This window comes from Sphaerodactylus townsendi, linkage group LG03, assembly GCF_021028975.2.
Source record: "Sphaerodactylus townsendi isolate TG3544 linkage group LG03, MPM_Stown_v2.3, whole genome shotgun sequence".
Taxonomy (NCBI): Eukaryota; Metazoa; Chordata; class Lepidosauria; order Squamata; family Sphaerodactylidae; genus Sphaerodactylus; species Sphaerodactylus townsendi.
Window position 1 is genome coordinate 74,965,849 of NC_059427.1, and position 14,361 is coordinate 74,980,209.

The 14,361-nt window shown below is 41.5% G+C and overlaps 1 protein-coding gene across 2 annotated transcripts in view; it reads left to right on the top strand.

Annotated features, from left to right (window-relative positions):
• RNF145 (ring finger protein 145) overlaps positions 1-14,361 on the top strand; it is an 83,167-nt gene that overhangs the window by 44,091 nt on the left and 24,715 nt on the right. For both annotated transcript variants that reach the window (XM_048488018.1, XM_048488017.1), the window contains exons 3-4: positions 1,894-2,002; positions 8,965-9,056. In XM_048488018.1, the coding sequence (XP_048343975.1) occupies positions 1,894-2,002; positions 8,965-9,056 (201 nt within the window). The remainder of the gene's footprint in view (positions 1-1,893; positions 2,003-8,964; positions 9,057-14,361) is intronic.

The window sequence follows — 14,361 nt, forward strand, 5'->3', positions numbered from 1 at the left end:
CAAATCTCTTCTTTGCCGCCTTCACTGCCATCTCATAGGCTTTCATAAATATCCTATAAGATGTTCTTGTAGCTTTGTCACAATTTCACTACACACTTCTAGTTTCCAGATCCCATGTAGCTTCCCAGCCTGAATCATATCCATCAGCCCCTACCAGCATGGCCAATTGGCCATGCTGATAGAGGCTGATGGGAATTGTAGTTCCTGAACATCTGGAGAGCCGCAGGTTCCCTACCCCTGCTCTAGCCATATCAGTTCCCTTTTAATCAGCCTCAACTCCTTGGTATATCAAAGAGCCTGGCTGGCATGGGAGCGGAGAGGGCATCGGGGAGCAATTACCTTGATGGCTTCAGGGAGCTGGATATTCCAATCCCCTACCAGTGCATCAAGGGAACTGTCCGTGGGTTTTGGATCCTTCAGGGCATTCTGGAAACCAATTGATCCATAAGTCTCCACAGGTGGGAATAAATAAGCTGTCACCTAGATGAGGGTAGGGGCATTGATTCCACCTGGGCCTTCAGAACAAAGTGGTCTGACCACAGCACTCTATAGCCATAAGAACCAAGTTCACCCCCATCCCAAAGATGAAATCCAGCATGTGGCCTGCTTGATGGGTCAACCTCAATCAGGGAGAGCCTCAGTGTTGCCAGGGTTGACACTAGGTCCTCTCTTACCTTTTAAAAGGTAAAAGGAGAGGTAAAGCTGGAATGGGAGGAGTGAAAAAGTAAAAATGGTATTGGGGGATGACGACAACAATGACACAAAAGATACCAGGAGACAAAGCAAAAAAAGGGAGGTGAACAGGTGGTGGGAAACGCAGAAAATGAAAAAAAACTGCAGCCACTGCTGGGGGAGGAGACAAAGAAGAAATGTAAGGAGGAGACAAGGAGTGAGGAAACGAGATTCCTTCTCACAGGTCCTCCATTTGTTCATTCTAATGATCTACAAAGTTCATGATCAAATATCTCAGTAGAGCAGCACAACAGGACCACCTTTAAAGAAGGTAGGTCATGGTTACTGTATGTTCAGGGAAGTAAGTAGAAAATACTTCTTTGTAATTAAAAAAAAGTTTCCTTTCAAATTGTGTAAGGAGCACTGGTCATGGCTAGTTCCTGACAGAAGGACAGTTGAGGGAACAGGAAAATAGTTGTTAATATCTTGGAATTGGGGAGGGGGGTAGGAAGAGAAATGGGGAAAGATGTTAATATCCTACCTCCATTCCCCATTCTCCATTCTCCAGAACTGCATGGAGAGGGAAGGACTGAAAAATGTCCCCTTTCCTTCATTGTATAATTCCTGTTCAGGAACTAGACAAGCAGCTTCCAGCTCACCTAACTATAATCCTCACCAGTTTTTTTTTTTTTAAGTATTAAAGCTCTAGATTGCTGAAGGTCAGGGCCAGAAGGGCACAGAAGTGACTGCAGCATCATAGTATTGCACTGGAGTGTGTGTTGATTTCCTAACAATAGTTCCTCCCTCTAACTTGTAGAAACAAGTTGCAGTGTAGAAAGAAGCAGTTCCTATGTTTTCAGTTGCATATGTGAGATGCCTGAACTGAATGTACTGTTATTTGAAAGCACGCTCTTTCTCACTTTTTCAGTGGTGGTGGCTGTTTTATTTTTGCAAGTCGTCTATTGATTTCAAGTGATGTAGTCTCATCGTGCCCTAATTTTAACAGGTGGTCACTGGTTTTATTTGAGTGGGAGTAGAATAAGAGAGTAGGTCTGTATTGTCAACTAATCTGCATAGCTTGCCTGCCATTCTCGGTTTAATCATACCCTGGGAACAAAGTTCCAGAGTTTTAATGCAACTACTCCACCTCTCTTTTAAATGAAACATCTTCTTTAACAGATGCATATACTTAATTCTGAACTATCTTAATTTCTTCTCCAGGTTATATCCTAAGCGTTGTACTACTAACCTTACCCAGACAACACCTGGTTCAACTCTACCTGTATTTTCTTACTGCACTGTTGCTGTATGCTGGGCATCAGATCTCCAGGTAAGAATAGCAAGAATTTCTTTTTGATTTTCAAAACTAAAAAAGTATTTTGTGAATGTTCTGGCTGGAGCACTTGCTTCTCTTCGTCTCCTTGTAAAATATTCTTACGTTGAAAGAGAAATAATTGATTACAAGGAAGGTTTTTAATTGACTCCAGGGAAAATTTCTAAAGAATAAATTCTGGCTGATATAAATGGAAAGTGTTTCTGGACTTCAGTAATGACTGGGGCTGTAATTTTTCTGATGCCTAGAAATGCAAAGGATCGTTTCTATTACGAAGGCATTAAAATGTTCCTTTTTAAGTTTGCCTATTCAAACATGCTGGGTATTCTTGAGCATGATTCAGCTTTTCACCTTCTAATGACCTAGTAATGGATGCAAAATGCTGGACATAATAAGAAAGAAGGCCAGAAGTATGTAAAGCATAATTATAGTGGCAGTTTCTGTACATATTGGGCGATTACACACAATGTGTTCGCTGCGCTGTGGGAGCAAATGTCCATCACAACAAGATCTCTTGAACAGACATATTTCTTCAAGCCCCACTTTCACTTCTCCCCACAGCAAGAGATTTAAAGCAGAAGGAGCACTCAGGGGCGTAGATCGTGACCCAGTTGCCACTCGCCTTGGTCATGTGGGGGGTGCATTCAGCCGTTCCTTTCCCCTACGAGGGTTGCATGGCTGCCCACTTTCCATGTGGTCGCCCATGCACCAGAGAGGTATCTACCTGCCGGCACCTGGCACCTGCCTGTCTACCCACCCACCAGAAAGGTGGCTGCTTCCGCATGTGCAGAATCCTCAAACTCACTTTCTGTCTCTTGCCACTGCCTCCCCTCAACCTCCAAGTGGCATCGACCGAGTGGACTATCTACCTGGCACACTGGGCTTGTGAAGCCATCCACATCTGCACTTTGCTCCAAGACTATGGCAAGAGGACGCAGGTTGCTGCCAAAGACTACAGCACTGCTGGGGTGCAGCAGAGGAAGCTTTGTTCTGCTCCCAGGGGAAAGGCACATTTCCTGGGGTTTGCAACCCAGTGCAGTTAGTTCCTCTAAATTTAATTGGTATTATTATTAAGTAATTGATTCAACAGCATATAAAAATACAATTTCCATATTTCATCGAACTCTTGTTTTTGCTGTCTGTTTACAAGATTCACTAGTTTAGCTCTTTTAGCATACTCTCTTATGGCTATAGGAGGGGTACTGGGTTCACTGTCTTGTGTTTGCCCTCACAGCTGGCATAAGTCGCACTTACAAATAGGGAGGCGGGCAGGTTCTGGCCAGTGCAACTGGGAGCGTTCCCAGAGGCAGAGCCGATATTGGTCAACTCCCACTGACCTTTTGCCTCAGGAATGCCAGCAGTGGGGAGGATGGACTTAAATTCATTTTCCCCAATGGAGGGCTTTCGGGTGGTCAGGGAGGCTTTTGTTTCGTCTACCTCCCCGCACCACCTGAAAGCCCTCTGGAAGTGGCGGGAGTGGCACCCTCCCTGGCCACCTCCAGGATCTGGATTGCATTGTCAGTTTCTTTGGAAATTTCTCATGAGGCTACCTAATAGCATTGTCTTAGCAGCAAATCGAAATTGGATCTTCGATATTTTTTGCATTGTCGCATGTACTTTCACCTAGTACTTTTTGACTTTTTTATAAGCCTACCACATATGAAAAAATAATCCAATTTCTTCTTGACATTTCTAGCGAAGATCATTAAAAATTTTACTCATCTTCATGATGTGTTTCAGTGTCACCTATAAAACAATTTGTATCAGTTCTCTTTTAACTTTTTAGTTCTCTTTTAACCTGGTTTTTCAGTTCTCTTTTAACTGCCGTTTAACTAGGCAGGTAGTAAATTTGATGATTTTGGACCATAGTAGTTTCCATTGTTGAAAAGATATCTCTTCTTGAATGTTTTGCATCCATTCCACCATACAGTCATTTACTTGGTCCACTTCTGTATCATATTTAAGCAGGATCTTTTATATCTTTCCCTACAGATGTTGTTTTTGTGATATAAGCTCTTTTTCAAATTCTGTCACGTCTCTTAATATTCCTCCTTCTGATTTTAATTCCCTCCTGCGTCTTGACGTTAATTGGAAGTATGTCAACCATTGTATTTTCTTTCCTTCATCCTTTATCTCTTGCCATGACTTAATTTTCCCCTGCAAATTGATCATTTCTTTATAGATTATGTTATCATTATTCTTTCTCTGTCATAATAAGCTTCCATGGGAGATTTTAGAGGTGAGATTGAGGGACTTCGTCTTGTGCTGGTTTTAATCCAAATTCCAAAAAGGCCTCTCCTTTCTATATGGGAACCTTTTCCAATCAGATCTTTCTTCTATTCTGATTGTTCCCTCCATAAATAACAATGTATTCCTGCTTTCAAATCTGCTGTTTCTAATTTTATAATTCTTTGATCTGGGTTTTTAAGCCCGTCAGAAATCCATACAAGTCCTGCAGCTTGATAGTATAATTTAATATTAGGCACAGCTTGATCCCCTCTTTTTTCCCCCATCTTGTAGCACCTTATGAATCTTATAACGTACTTTGAATTTTAGGGTGAAAAAATTATTTTCTTCTCCATACATATTTTTCTCTACGCCTTAATTGTAACAGCTTTCCTGCCCATATATAACTATGTACACCTATATTCAAGTCAACTGTCTCTAATTTTATAATTCTTTGCCTCAGATTTTTAATCCAATCTGTAATCCAGACCAAACTTGCTGCCTGATAATATAGATTAATATTAGGCACAACGAGACCTCCTCTTTTCTTTTCATTTTGTCAGACTTTTAATCAGATTCTTTTTTTTAATGATCCCAGATAAATTTGTTTGAGTTTGCCAGACTTTCAAAGTTTTGTCATGAATATAAATTGGTAGCATTTAAAATAAAAAGTTTAACTTTGGTAAAATGTTCATTTTGACTGCTGCTGTTCTTCCAAGCCATAATAATTTTAACTTAGTCCATCTTAGTAAGTTTTTATTGTTTTCCAGATATCTGAGTATTTTTTTAAGTGTTCTGTTTTGTCCATTCAAATTTATAACTAGATATTTCATACTTTTGGAATGAACATCACAATTAGTAGCTTCACTGATCTCTGTTCTTTGTTGTGGTAGGAAATTAAGGATAATCTTTCTCTTCCTTTTGTTGATTTTGTCACTTAAAATGATCCATATTGCTTTATATGATTCATCAGATACTTAATTTATAGTTGTGGGTTTGCAATTGTCAAGACTACATTATCAACATAACTTTTCAACTTAAATTTTTCATCATTGATATTTATGCCCTGAATTTTATGATCTTGTCTGATTGTTGCTGCCATCTCTTCTAGTACTAAGTTAAACAAAAGTGGAGACAAAAGACATCCTTAATGTATACCTTTTTTAATTTGTAATTCTCCAGTGAATAAACTGTTTCAGTACTCTTGCTTATTGTTTGGTATATATGCTTTGAATCCAATTGAAGAATCTTTAACTGCATTTTAGATGTTCCAAAGTTTTTAACATGAAATCCAAAGAAATATTATCAAAATATTGGGATTTCTTGGGATGTTGTGCTTTTGAAAAATTTCTCAAAGATCATTTGCTCCTGGCAAGAAGAGAACAGGAGACTTGTGTAAAGCAAAGGTGATAGTAGAAGGACACAATGTTATATTAGAACTGGTCCTCTAGATTCTTTGTTTTTTTGCATTTTAATAGCAGGTTGCCTGGCAAGATCCACTTCAATTTTCCATGTACTTGTTGTACTTTAAAAAAAACTTTCAGTGGAGGAGTAGTCCTGTGAAAGGTAAATAGGAGAAGCATTTGAAGTGATTAATACTTGAGAATACCTCTGTTTCATAACTTGGAGAGTTAACAGGAGTGGACGAGAAGAATTTGTCATCCAGCAAGGCATGTAGCTAGAGTGCTTTTTTCCTGTTTGTAACTGAGATGCTTGAATATGCAAGGATCATTGTATACAAGGCTATGCAATCGAGAGGCTGGCATAAGCGCATCGTAAATGAACATAATCTCTTTCAAACCTACCCAAAGGAAGAGGATTTCTTTCTCACTAAGAGCCATTGCAGTCCAGTTGTTACAGTGTCTGGTAGGGAGACATATGCCCACTCCTCACGGGCCAACAACCAGTGCTGGGCCAGCGAAAACACCGGTTGGGGGAAGAACTTCGCATGGCTGCCGCCTCCAAAACAAAGCAGCACCGTCCTTCCCCTCCCACCCAGTGTTTTTGAAACTCGCTAAACTAGCGAGTTTTTTTTTTTAAAAAAAAACAACACATTGTATACCCGGTGCTGAGCAAATGGCACCGGGTGGGAGGTGCTGCTTTTAGGCGTGTCTTTTTTTCGAACTTACCTTCTCTTCCCTGTGCAGCTCTGCAGGGACAAGGGGACACACCTCCTGCCCTCTGATCCCCAAGGCATTGCCATGGCCACGGGGGGGGGGGAGGGGGGTGTCCCCTTGTCCCTGCAGAGCTGCACAGGGAAGAGAACGTAAAAAAATTTAAAGCGTGTGAACTGCTCCAGGGCTGCACCGGGGTCATTCACCCTGATGTGCAGTCGCTTCAGTGGCCCATGCAGAGTGGGCCATAGTTTCAAGCCCTGCTGGGCCATATATGCTTCTCTAACATCCATTGGAAGAAGGGCAAAATAAGTCTGACAAGTAAACTCGCTTTTTTATATTGAATTATGTTTTTATTTGTAGAGATCATAATTTTTATATTCTTCTTAGTGGAATTAGGGCTGAAGTGTACATTCTGCAGAATTCTGTGATTGCTTTCTCTGACTCTTTCTGTTTCTCAAAGTAAAGCATCTTTCGGAAGCCAGAAGCTTGGAAAGAGGTACCAGCAAATGGCAAGGATGACTGAATCTTTCCCTGCCAAACATTCATCTGCTCAGAGTCATCTGAGGAGAAAAAAATTAATGGATGCTGTATTTTTTTTCATCCATGGATGGGAAAGCAGATTAAAATGGCCAACATTGATTGGACAAATGACTGGCAGGAAAAGGGTTAAGAAGTTTCTCCACCCAGTAGTCCTATTTTTGCTCAATGAAAGATTGCCAGTTGTCTGTGGATGGTTTTCCTTGAGGGAGAAGGGGGGGATCCTGAAACTTTACATGCTACATAGTGTTCTCATTGTGACTGAATGGAATTTAATTTGACTGGCAGAAAAAGCCAGCCTCTGTGTCATACTTGTCGAGACTCCTTCTGAGTCTTTTTGTGGGAAACGGGGCGAGGCCTCAGGCAGTGCTTCAGTGTTCTCCAATATTGTTCTCTGTGCCAGCTCTGCATCTTTGTACTGACTCAAGAATTCAATAGAAATTGTTCATTGTAGGGTATCTAAAAAGATAAGCTGCAATTACATTAATTGGGATGAATTCATTCTTTATGCCAATTCTAGTGTTTCTTTTAATCTTTCTGATCCTCCTCACAAACAAAGGGGATTGTTTTTCTGGTTACAGTAAAGGATAGAGCCATCAGTTTTTCTGATAAAGCTACAATGTTAAATGTTATCTGGAATCAAATCGCAGTAAAAGCAATTCTCCCTAACCACTTTTAGGATAACTCAGTAAGTGAGCACAGTATTTTGCTATGTTAGACTCCATTCATACATCACACATACATTACAGGGAACAAAAATTTCAGTTTGTTTGAGATAAGCGTGCGTTTAAGTTACTAACCAAGTGACTTCACTAGCTGAAGATTCTGGGATTCTGAACTATGTCTTAAACCTCATTAAGAGTTGCAGCTACTGAGAAGTAAGCTAACCTTGGTTTGTGCTTACAAGAGCATTGTTAGTGTCTTGCGAAGGTCCGCTCATGTAACACTTAATCTATATTCCCATTCTAAATATCAGAGTTTTGTGGTGCTTCTCTTGTTTGTTGTAAAAGTTGTGGCCTTCCCCCCTTTCTTGTTCAGAGTATATCTTTTCGTCTTTGGTTGTAGGCCTTAAAATCACAACCAACAGACTCTTTGTACTGTACATGTTTTAAGATAAACTGCTTTTTGTCTTCCATTTCAGGAAAAAAAACTACCTCTTAGTTGCTTCAGTTGAAAAAAGCACGCAGTGCAACTGCTCATGTAAAGAGTTACAAAGGCAATCTATCTCCTGGCTTCAGCTAATCAAGTGGCTAGCTGAACAGTTTTGCAAGACTTGATTGCGTAAACCTTTTGTGGTTTGTTTGTACCAAAGGCCTTCATTATTTAGTAGTTAGATTTTTTTTATTCCAGTCAAAATATGCAAACCATGGCTTCTTTTCATTTCCAACCCCTAGAAGAGCATGACTGCAGTTTTTAAACAAAGCATTAAATTGTGTTGCAAAAATAAAAATGATTTTGCTGTACTTCTATAGTTGCAAATTAAAGCTTTCTTTTATACCCACTATCCCCCTTCAGTACAAAAGTTAGAAACATGTTTTCCATAGATGTGAAACATGGTTCTGTTTACTGTAGGCAGAGTTCAAAGACAACCCAGAAAGCCACTTTCCGCAAGGTATTTTCCCTGAATGCACGTATGAGGAACAATTGTACAAAACGTATATCTTGCCATATTTGAAAACAAAGTATTTTGCCATGATTACTGTGCATGTGTTTAGAAACAATAGTGGTTTCCAAATGTGTATAATTTTGGCACCATTTTCATACTTGACATTTTATGTTTTTTGTATGCTTGTATAACGAGATAGTCTCGTATGAGGCAGCTTTTGGTTAGTTTTGGTAGTGTAACAGGAAAAAAAAGAAAGAAGTCAGTAGACTGTGGACTGAATGGCATGTCTCTTTAAAGCACTGCATACCTTAATATATTTTGCCTGTAAATGAACCAATATATATCTGAGTTTTTCCCCCAGTGTATTGAGAAAAAAATAAATAAAATCAAGGGCCTATTTCATTTTTTAAAAGGCAAAATCTCAATACTTTTGAGTTAAAGGGTTCATAACATATTCTCTTTGCATTCCTCAGGGATTACGTGCGGAGTGAGTTGGAATCTGGCTATGAAGGGCCAATGTACTTAGAACCTCTGTCCATGAATCGTTTTATGACAGCCTTAATAGGTGAGTAGATCCAAATACTGACTCTTCAGTTCATCTCTTGCACAGAACTAGAGGTTTAACATGTGTACAAATTTTACAGCTGTGGGCAAAACACCCTCTTTCTACCTAGTTCTTCTCCAAATGTTTTGGGGAAAACTGAAATACATGTAATACTTACTTTCCTATGGGGCATAATCTTATTTTACTGTGTTAACATAAAATGAATCATTTATAATTCCACATGTGAGGATTAGTCCGCAAGGGAGCTGCCACTCATGTTGGCATCTGTGTGGGACAAGGGGGTGTCATAAGCAGAGGGAGGGGGCCAGCCTTAGCTGGAACAGACAACCTGCCCCATTCATAACTGAGGACCTTGATGCCACAATAGCTAACCAGAACAGCAGGGATACACACTCCACCTGATGACACTGGGTCAGGCCAGACTGTCCCTGAGTGCCAGATGATAGGGAGCAACCATTAGACTCTTCACCCTTTTCCTCACCTGGCAGAACAAGTTTTTCTAGTAACCCACGCTATCTACACTCATTTATTTATTTTATAATTCATTTATACATTTCTCCCCAGCGGAGACCCAAAGCAACTTATTTTGTTCTACTTATTTCCATTTTATCCTCACAACAACCCTTAATTGGGTGTGCTACTTTCAGTATAAGGCTCAAATATGTTTTCCGGCTTGGACAGATTTATGGAGAAGAAGTCGATCTATGGCTACCAATTCCGTTTTTTTTCTTGGTCTCTGTCTCTGTCTCTGTCTCTGTCTCTGTCTCTGTCTCTGTCTCTCTCTCTCTCTCTCTCTGTGTGTGTGTGTGTGTGTGTGTGTGTGTGTGTGTGTGTGTGTGTGTGTGTGTGTGTGTGTGTGTGTGTATATATAAAAATGGCTCTTTCGATAGTAGAAGTTGCTGACCCTGGTTTGGCTATTATTGCAACGGCTATAGTTCCTTCCCCTCCTGGAAGTGGCCACTGTAGTTGTGTGAAACTAGAGTTTTCGATTAAAGATCCCTTTCTTTCTCACAGAACTACAATTTCCAGGAATCTATACAAGAGGTTCTGATAGCTAAAGTTTACAGTGTGTCCATTCTTGTCATTTCTTGTCATGTTGAAAAGCAGCATATTTAAACACCCTAAATCTAGTTGTAGGATGGAAAAGGCAGATATGTCCAAAGATATATCTTTGACCTTCATTGTGCCTTTGCAGTATGCTTGAATTAAACATGAGAAACAGACTTGGTATTGCTCAGTCTTCTGTTCAACCGTATCTGTTCCCACAAAACCTCCTGTGGTGCCCCTGAGTGGTGGGCTGTTTCTTCCCTTGTTTCCTCACAGGGTCTTCCAGCACCCCATCTCCCTTAAATCTCCCAGAACCTCAGAAGCAAGGGAGGAGGTCTCTCAGGCTGCCTCTTCCTCATGATCCACTCAGTTCTCCAGCTCTAGGAACTGATGATCAGCCTCTTCCTCCTCAGTCCTTGTCCTGCCCTTCCCTCTTATAAGGGTCTCCCCCGCACCCCACCCCACCAATCTCGTCTTCGGGGCCAGGAGTGAGCCTGTCCTTCCTTGGCCCCATGGCTCTCTTTCTCTGCCAATCTCTGATTGTCCTTGCCCCATCCTAGACCTTTCCCTGGCTTCACCTCCCTCCTTTCTCCGTACACTGAGGCCTGGCCTGGCCTGCTTCATTTGCCCTCCATCCACTCAGTTGCTGCCTTCCCATTCCTCCTACTGCTGCGCGGCTTGTCTCTGTGACACTGGCCCACACCTCATCGCCTGTAGTCGCTGTCCACTGTGCCGTCCTGTCCCGATGCCTCTGCCATCGCCGCCACACATTCCTGTCAGTTGAGGTTGACCTGGTTGTGTAGGGTGAGTGTGTCTCCAGGATCCCGAGGGGACATAGGGTGGGATGGGTTCCTCAGCCTGGCCGTGGTCTCCTGCCATGGTTGGCTGGCACGGTGGCACGCCAGTTCATCGAGGTTGAGCTCGGTGGACGGGGCCCACTAGGCCAAGTCTCAGGCACCAGTGGAACTGAGACTGCCCGGGACACCTCCACCTTAAGAGTGCCTTTATTGATAGTCTCATACTTAGGATGCAAGCTTGTTTTCCCCTCTCTGAAACCATAGAGGGAAAAAGAAGTTAAATCTTTTAGACTTTTATAAGAGATATGGTATTTCTAATTCTTCGGATAGCAAACTGAATTCAGTGCAAATTTGTCCTGGTCTATGGTTAGTTCTTAGGGCATCATTCTTCAGTGTAGAGCCAAGACTGTAAAATAGATGAGTTGTGTATCAAAACAGATGAACAATCAGTTTAAAAGTCCCACAATCCCAGCATTGAGATTAATACTATCTAGCAAGTTAGAAACAGTGCTTCAGCAATTGGTCAGTTGTGAAGGGGGAAGGCTTCAGGTTTCAGGAGCCAAATAGTATTTTATTGTATTTACTTAACTTATTGTCTGTCTTTCAAAGCCGTTTTTAAGTCCCAAGCTAAGTGTTCTGTTGTCCAGGAAGATCACATGATCATTTTAAAGCTGTTTGAAAATTCTGTGAAGGTCCAATCCTGAGTAGGCCTGCAAGTCAGCAGCCTAAGATACTCCCCACCCTCCCTGAAAAGCTTAATCAGCTGCTGACATGGCTGCATACACACACTCCACAGCTGTTTAGCACTTGAAAAGGCATGGGGAGAAGAGCGCTGTGCAGCAGGCCTAATTGGGCACAGTAGACAGTGACTCCAGGCGGTATGGCGTGGGCCAGTGCCACAGGGGGCCTTTATAGGCATAAATGAAGAGTTGATATTATAGTTCATGATATGGACGAAGCAATCTAAATAAATGCAAGCCAAGTTCCATTAAAAAGTGTTTCTGAGACCCCTTCCGCACATGCAGAATAATGCTCTTTCAATTCACTTTCACAATTGTTTGCAAGTGGATTTTGCTATTCCGCACAGTAAAATCCAACTGCAAAGTACATTGAAAGTGGATTCTGCATGTGTGGAAGGGGCCCTAGTTTGGTCTTAAGGAACAATCTGCAACAAAAGCAACGAATAGTGCATTCAAAAACAAAAAAAATGTAGATTCAAGTGAGTAGCTCTGTTGATCTGAAGCAGCAAAAAACTTTTAGTCCAGTGGCACCTTTAAGACCAACAAGGTGTTATTCTTGGTATCAGCTTTTGTGGGCATGCACGCTTCTTCACAATTATGTTTTAGAATAATAATGAATGTGGAGTTGCACTAGCACAATATTCCAGACACTTGTGGCTTCTTAAACACGTTTCATATATTTCCTGTATAATATAAAGCGCTTATTTGGCTCCGTAAGTACTGGACATTTTAAAACAACTTCTGACAAATCTTAATTTTGTACTGGATGGCAGAAATACAGAATATGTTTTGGTGTGCTCAAAGGTAAAGTGTGCAAGGTCACATTTCGTTGACACATTTTTATAAAGTATATTTTGGATTGCAAAGTAGACTGGTGTAGTCTGAACATCTATCTTTCTCAGGTGTGTTCTTCTTGACTGTTTAAATGCCTCACAGTCATTTGTGGAGCTGTAACATGCACAGAACATAAAAGCATTTTTGAAATATTTTCTCTGATAGGCGCAGGAGAGTTTACTAAATCAGGAAAGAAATCACAGATGTCATTGTGTCATAAAGATGACTAGCAAGGAAAGATATCGTAATGGGGGCAGGGGGCACCATTCAACAAGAGGATCATATTATTGTGTCACCTGATTCTTGTGCAATTCAAAATGCAAGGACTGTATGCTACTATACAACCTACCGTATATACTCGTGTATAAGTCGACCCGCATATAAGTCAAGGCACCTAATTTTACCACAAAAAACTGGGAAAACTTATTGACTCACGTATAAGTCGAGGGTGGGAAATGCAGCCCCTGATTCTCTCCCTTTAAATCCACTCAGAAGGGGGGGGGGGGGGGTGATTTAAAGGGAGAATCTGGGAAAAATGTGACGGTGCCTGTCACGGGAGGAATGTTTATGTTAGCAATACCAACATTTCAGAGTATCTTTAGGAGACCCCCCTGATGATACCACCCAGGTTTGGTGAAGGTTGGTTCAGGGTGTCCAAAGTTATGGACCCTCAAAAGGGTAGCCCCATCTACTATTAGCTTCCATTGGAAACAATGGGGGATGGGAGCACCCACTTTGCGGATTCATAACTTTGGACTCCCTGAACCAAACATCACCAAACCTGCATTGGTATCAGCCAGCGCAAGAGAATTATCCCTGATGATACTCACCCAGGTTTTAGTGAAGTTTGGTTCAAGGTGTCCAAAGTTATGGGCCCTCAAAATGTAGCCCCATCTACTATTAGCTCCCATTAGAAACAAGGGGGAATGGAGCATCCCCTTTGGGGGTCCATAACTTTGGACCCCCTGAACCAAACTTCACAAAACTTGGGTGGTATCATCATGAGTGTCACCTGATGATAGCCTGAAATTTTGGTGCAGCTAGCCTAAAAACTGCGCCCCCTGGCGGCCGTCAAAGTAAAAATCCTAAAATATTTTTTTAAAATACACCTCACTTGCGTATAAGTCGAGGGGGGCTTTTTCAGCACAAAAAATGTGCTGAAAAACTCGATTTATACACGAGTATGTACGGTACTGTTTTAGGGCCTGTGTCAAGCTCTGTCAGGGTTCCTTGTGTTATCCATTAAATCCTGCTTTAAAGTATCCGCAAGTGGGGTCCCTCAGAGATTTGTGGGATAGGGTCTCATTACCCCCTCCCTGTTATTTCCTCTTTCCCTTTCCTGTAAGCCCCCATAACCTCTCCCATTTACCTGCCTCCCTCTCACAGTCCTACCCATCTGCCAACCTAAATTTATCTCCTCCACCCCAGTTTCCCTCCTATACTGCCCTTGACAGACCCTCCCTAGGAAAAGTGTAGCCAAGTTACAACATAGCGGCTGCCCCCAAATTATTTGCTCTTCCCCTCCACCTGGCAGTCCCCTCCACATCCTTACTGTTTCAGACATCTTTTTCTCCTGCCTACCCACAAACCAACTTTTTATCTGCTTCTGCAATCTGCAGCTATATTTATTAACTTTATTTATCCCCAACCTTTCTCCACAATGGCGAGCAAAGTTGCCTACATAAATCTCCTTTCCTCCATTTTATCTCCACAGCAGCCCTGGAAGGTAGGCTTTGTGGACGACTCACTCAAGATCAACCAGCAGGCTTTCATGGCAGAGTATAGATTTGAAGCTTGGTCTCTCAGATCCCTTTTTTATATTATTTGGTATCTGAAGCTGTGACTCATGAAAGCTCATATCCTGTCAGAAATTTTGTTAGTCTTTAA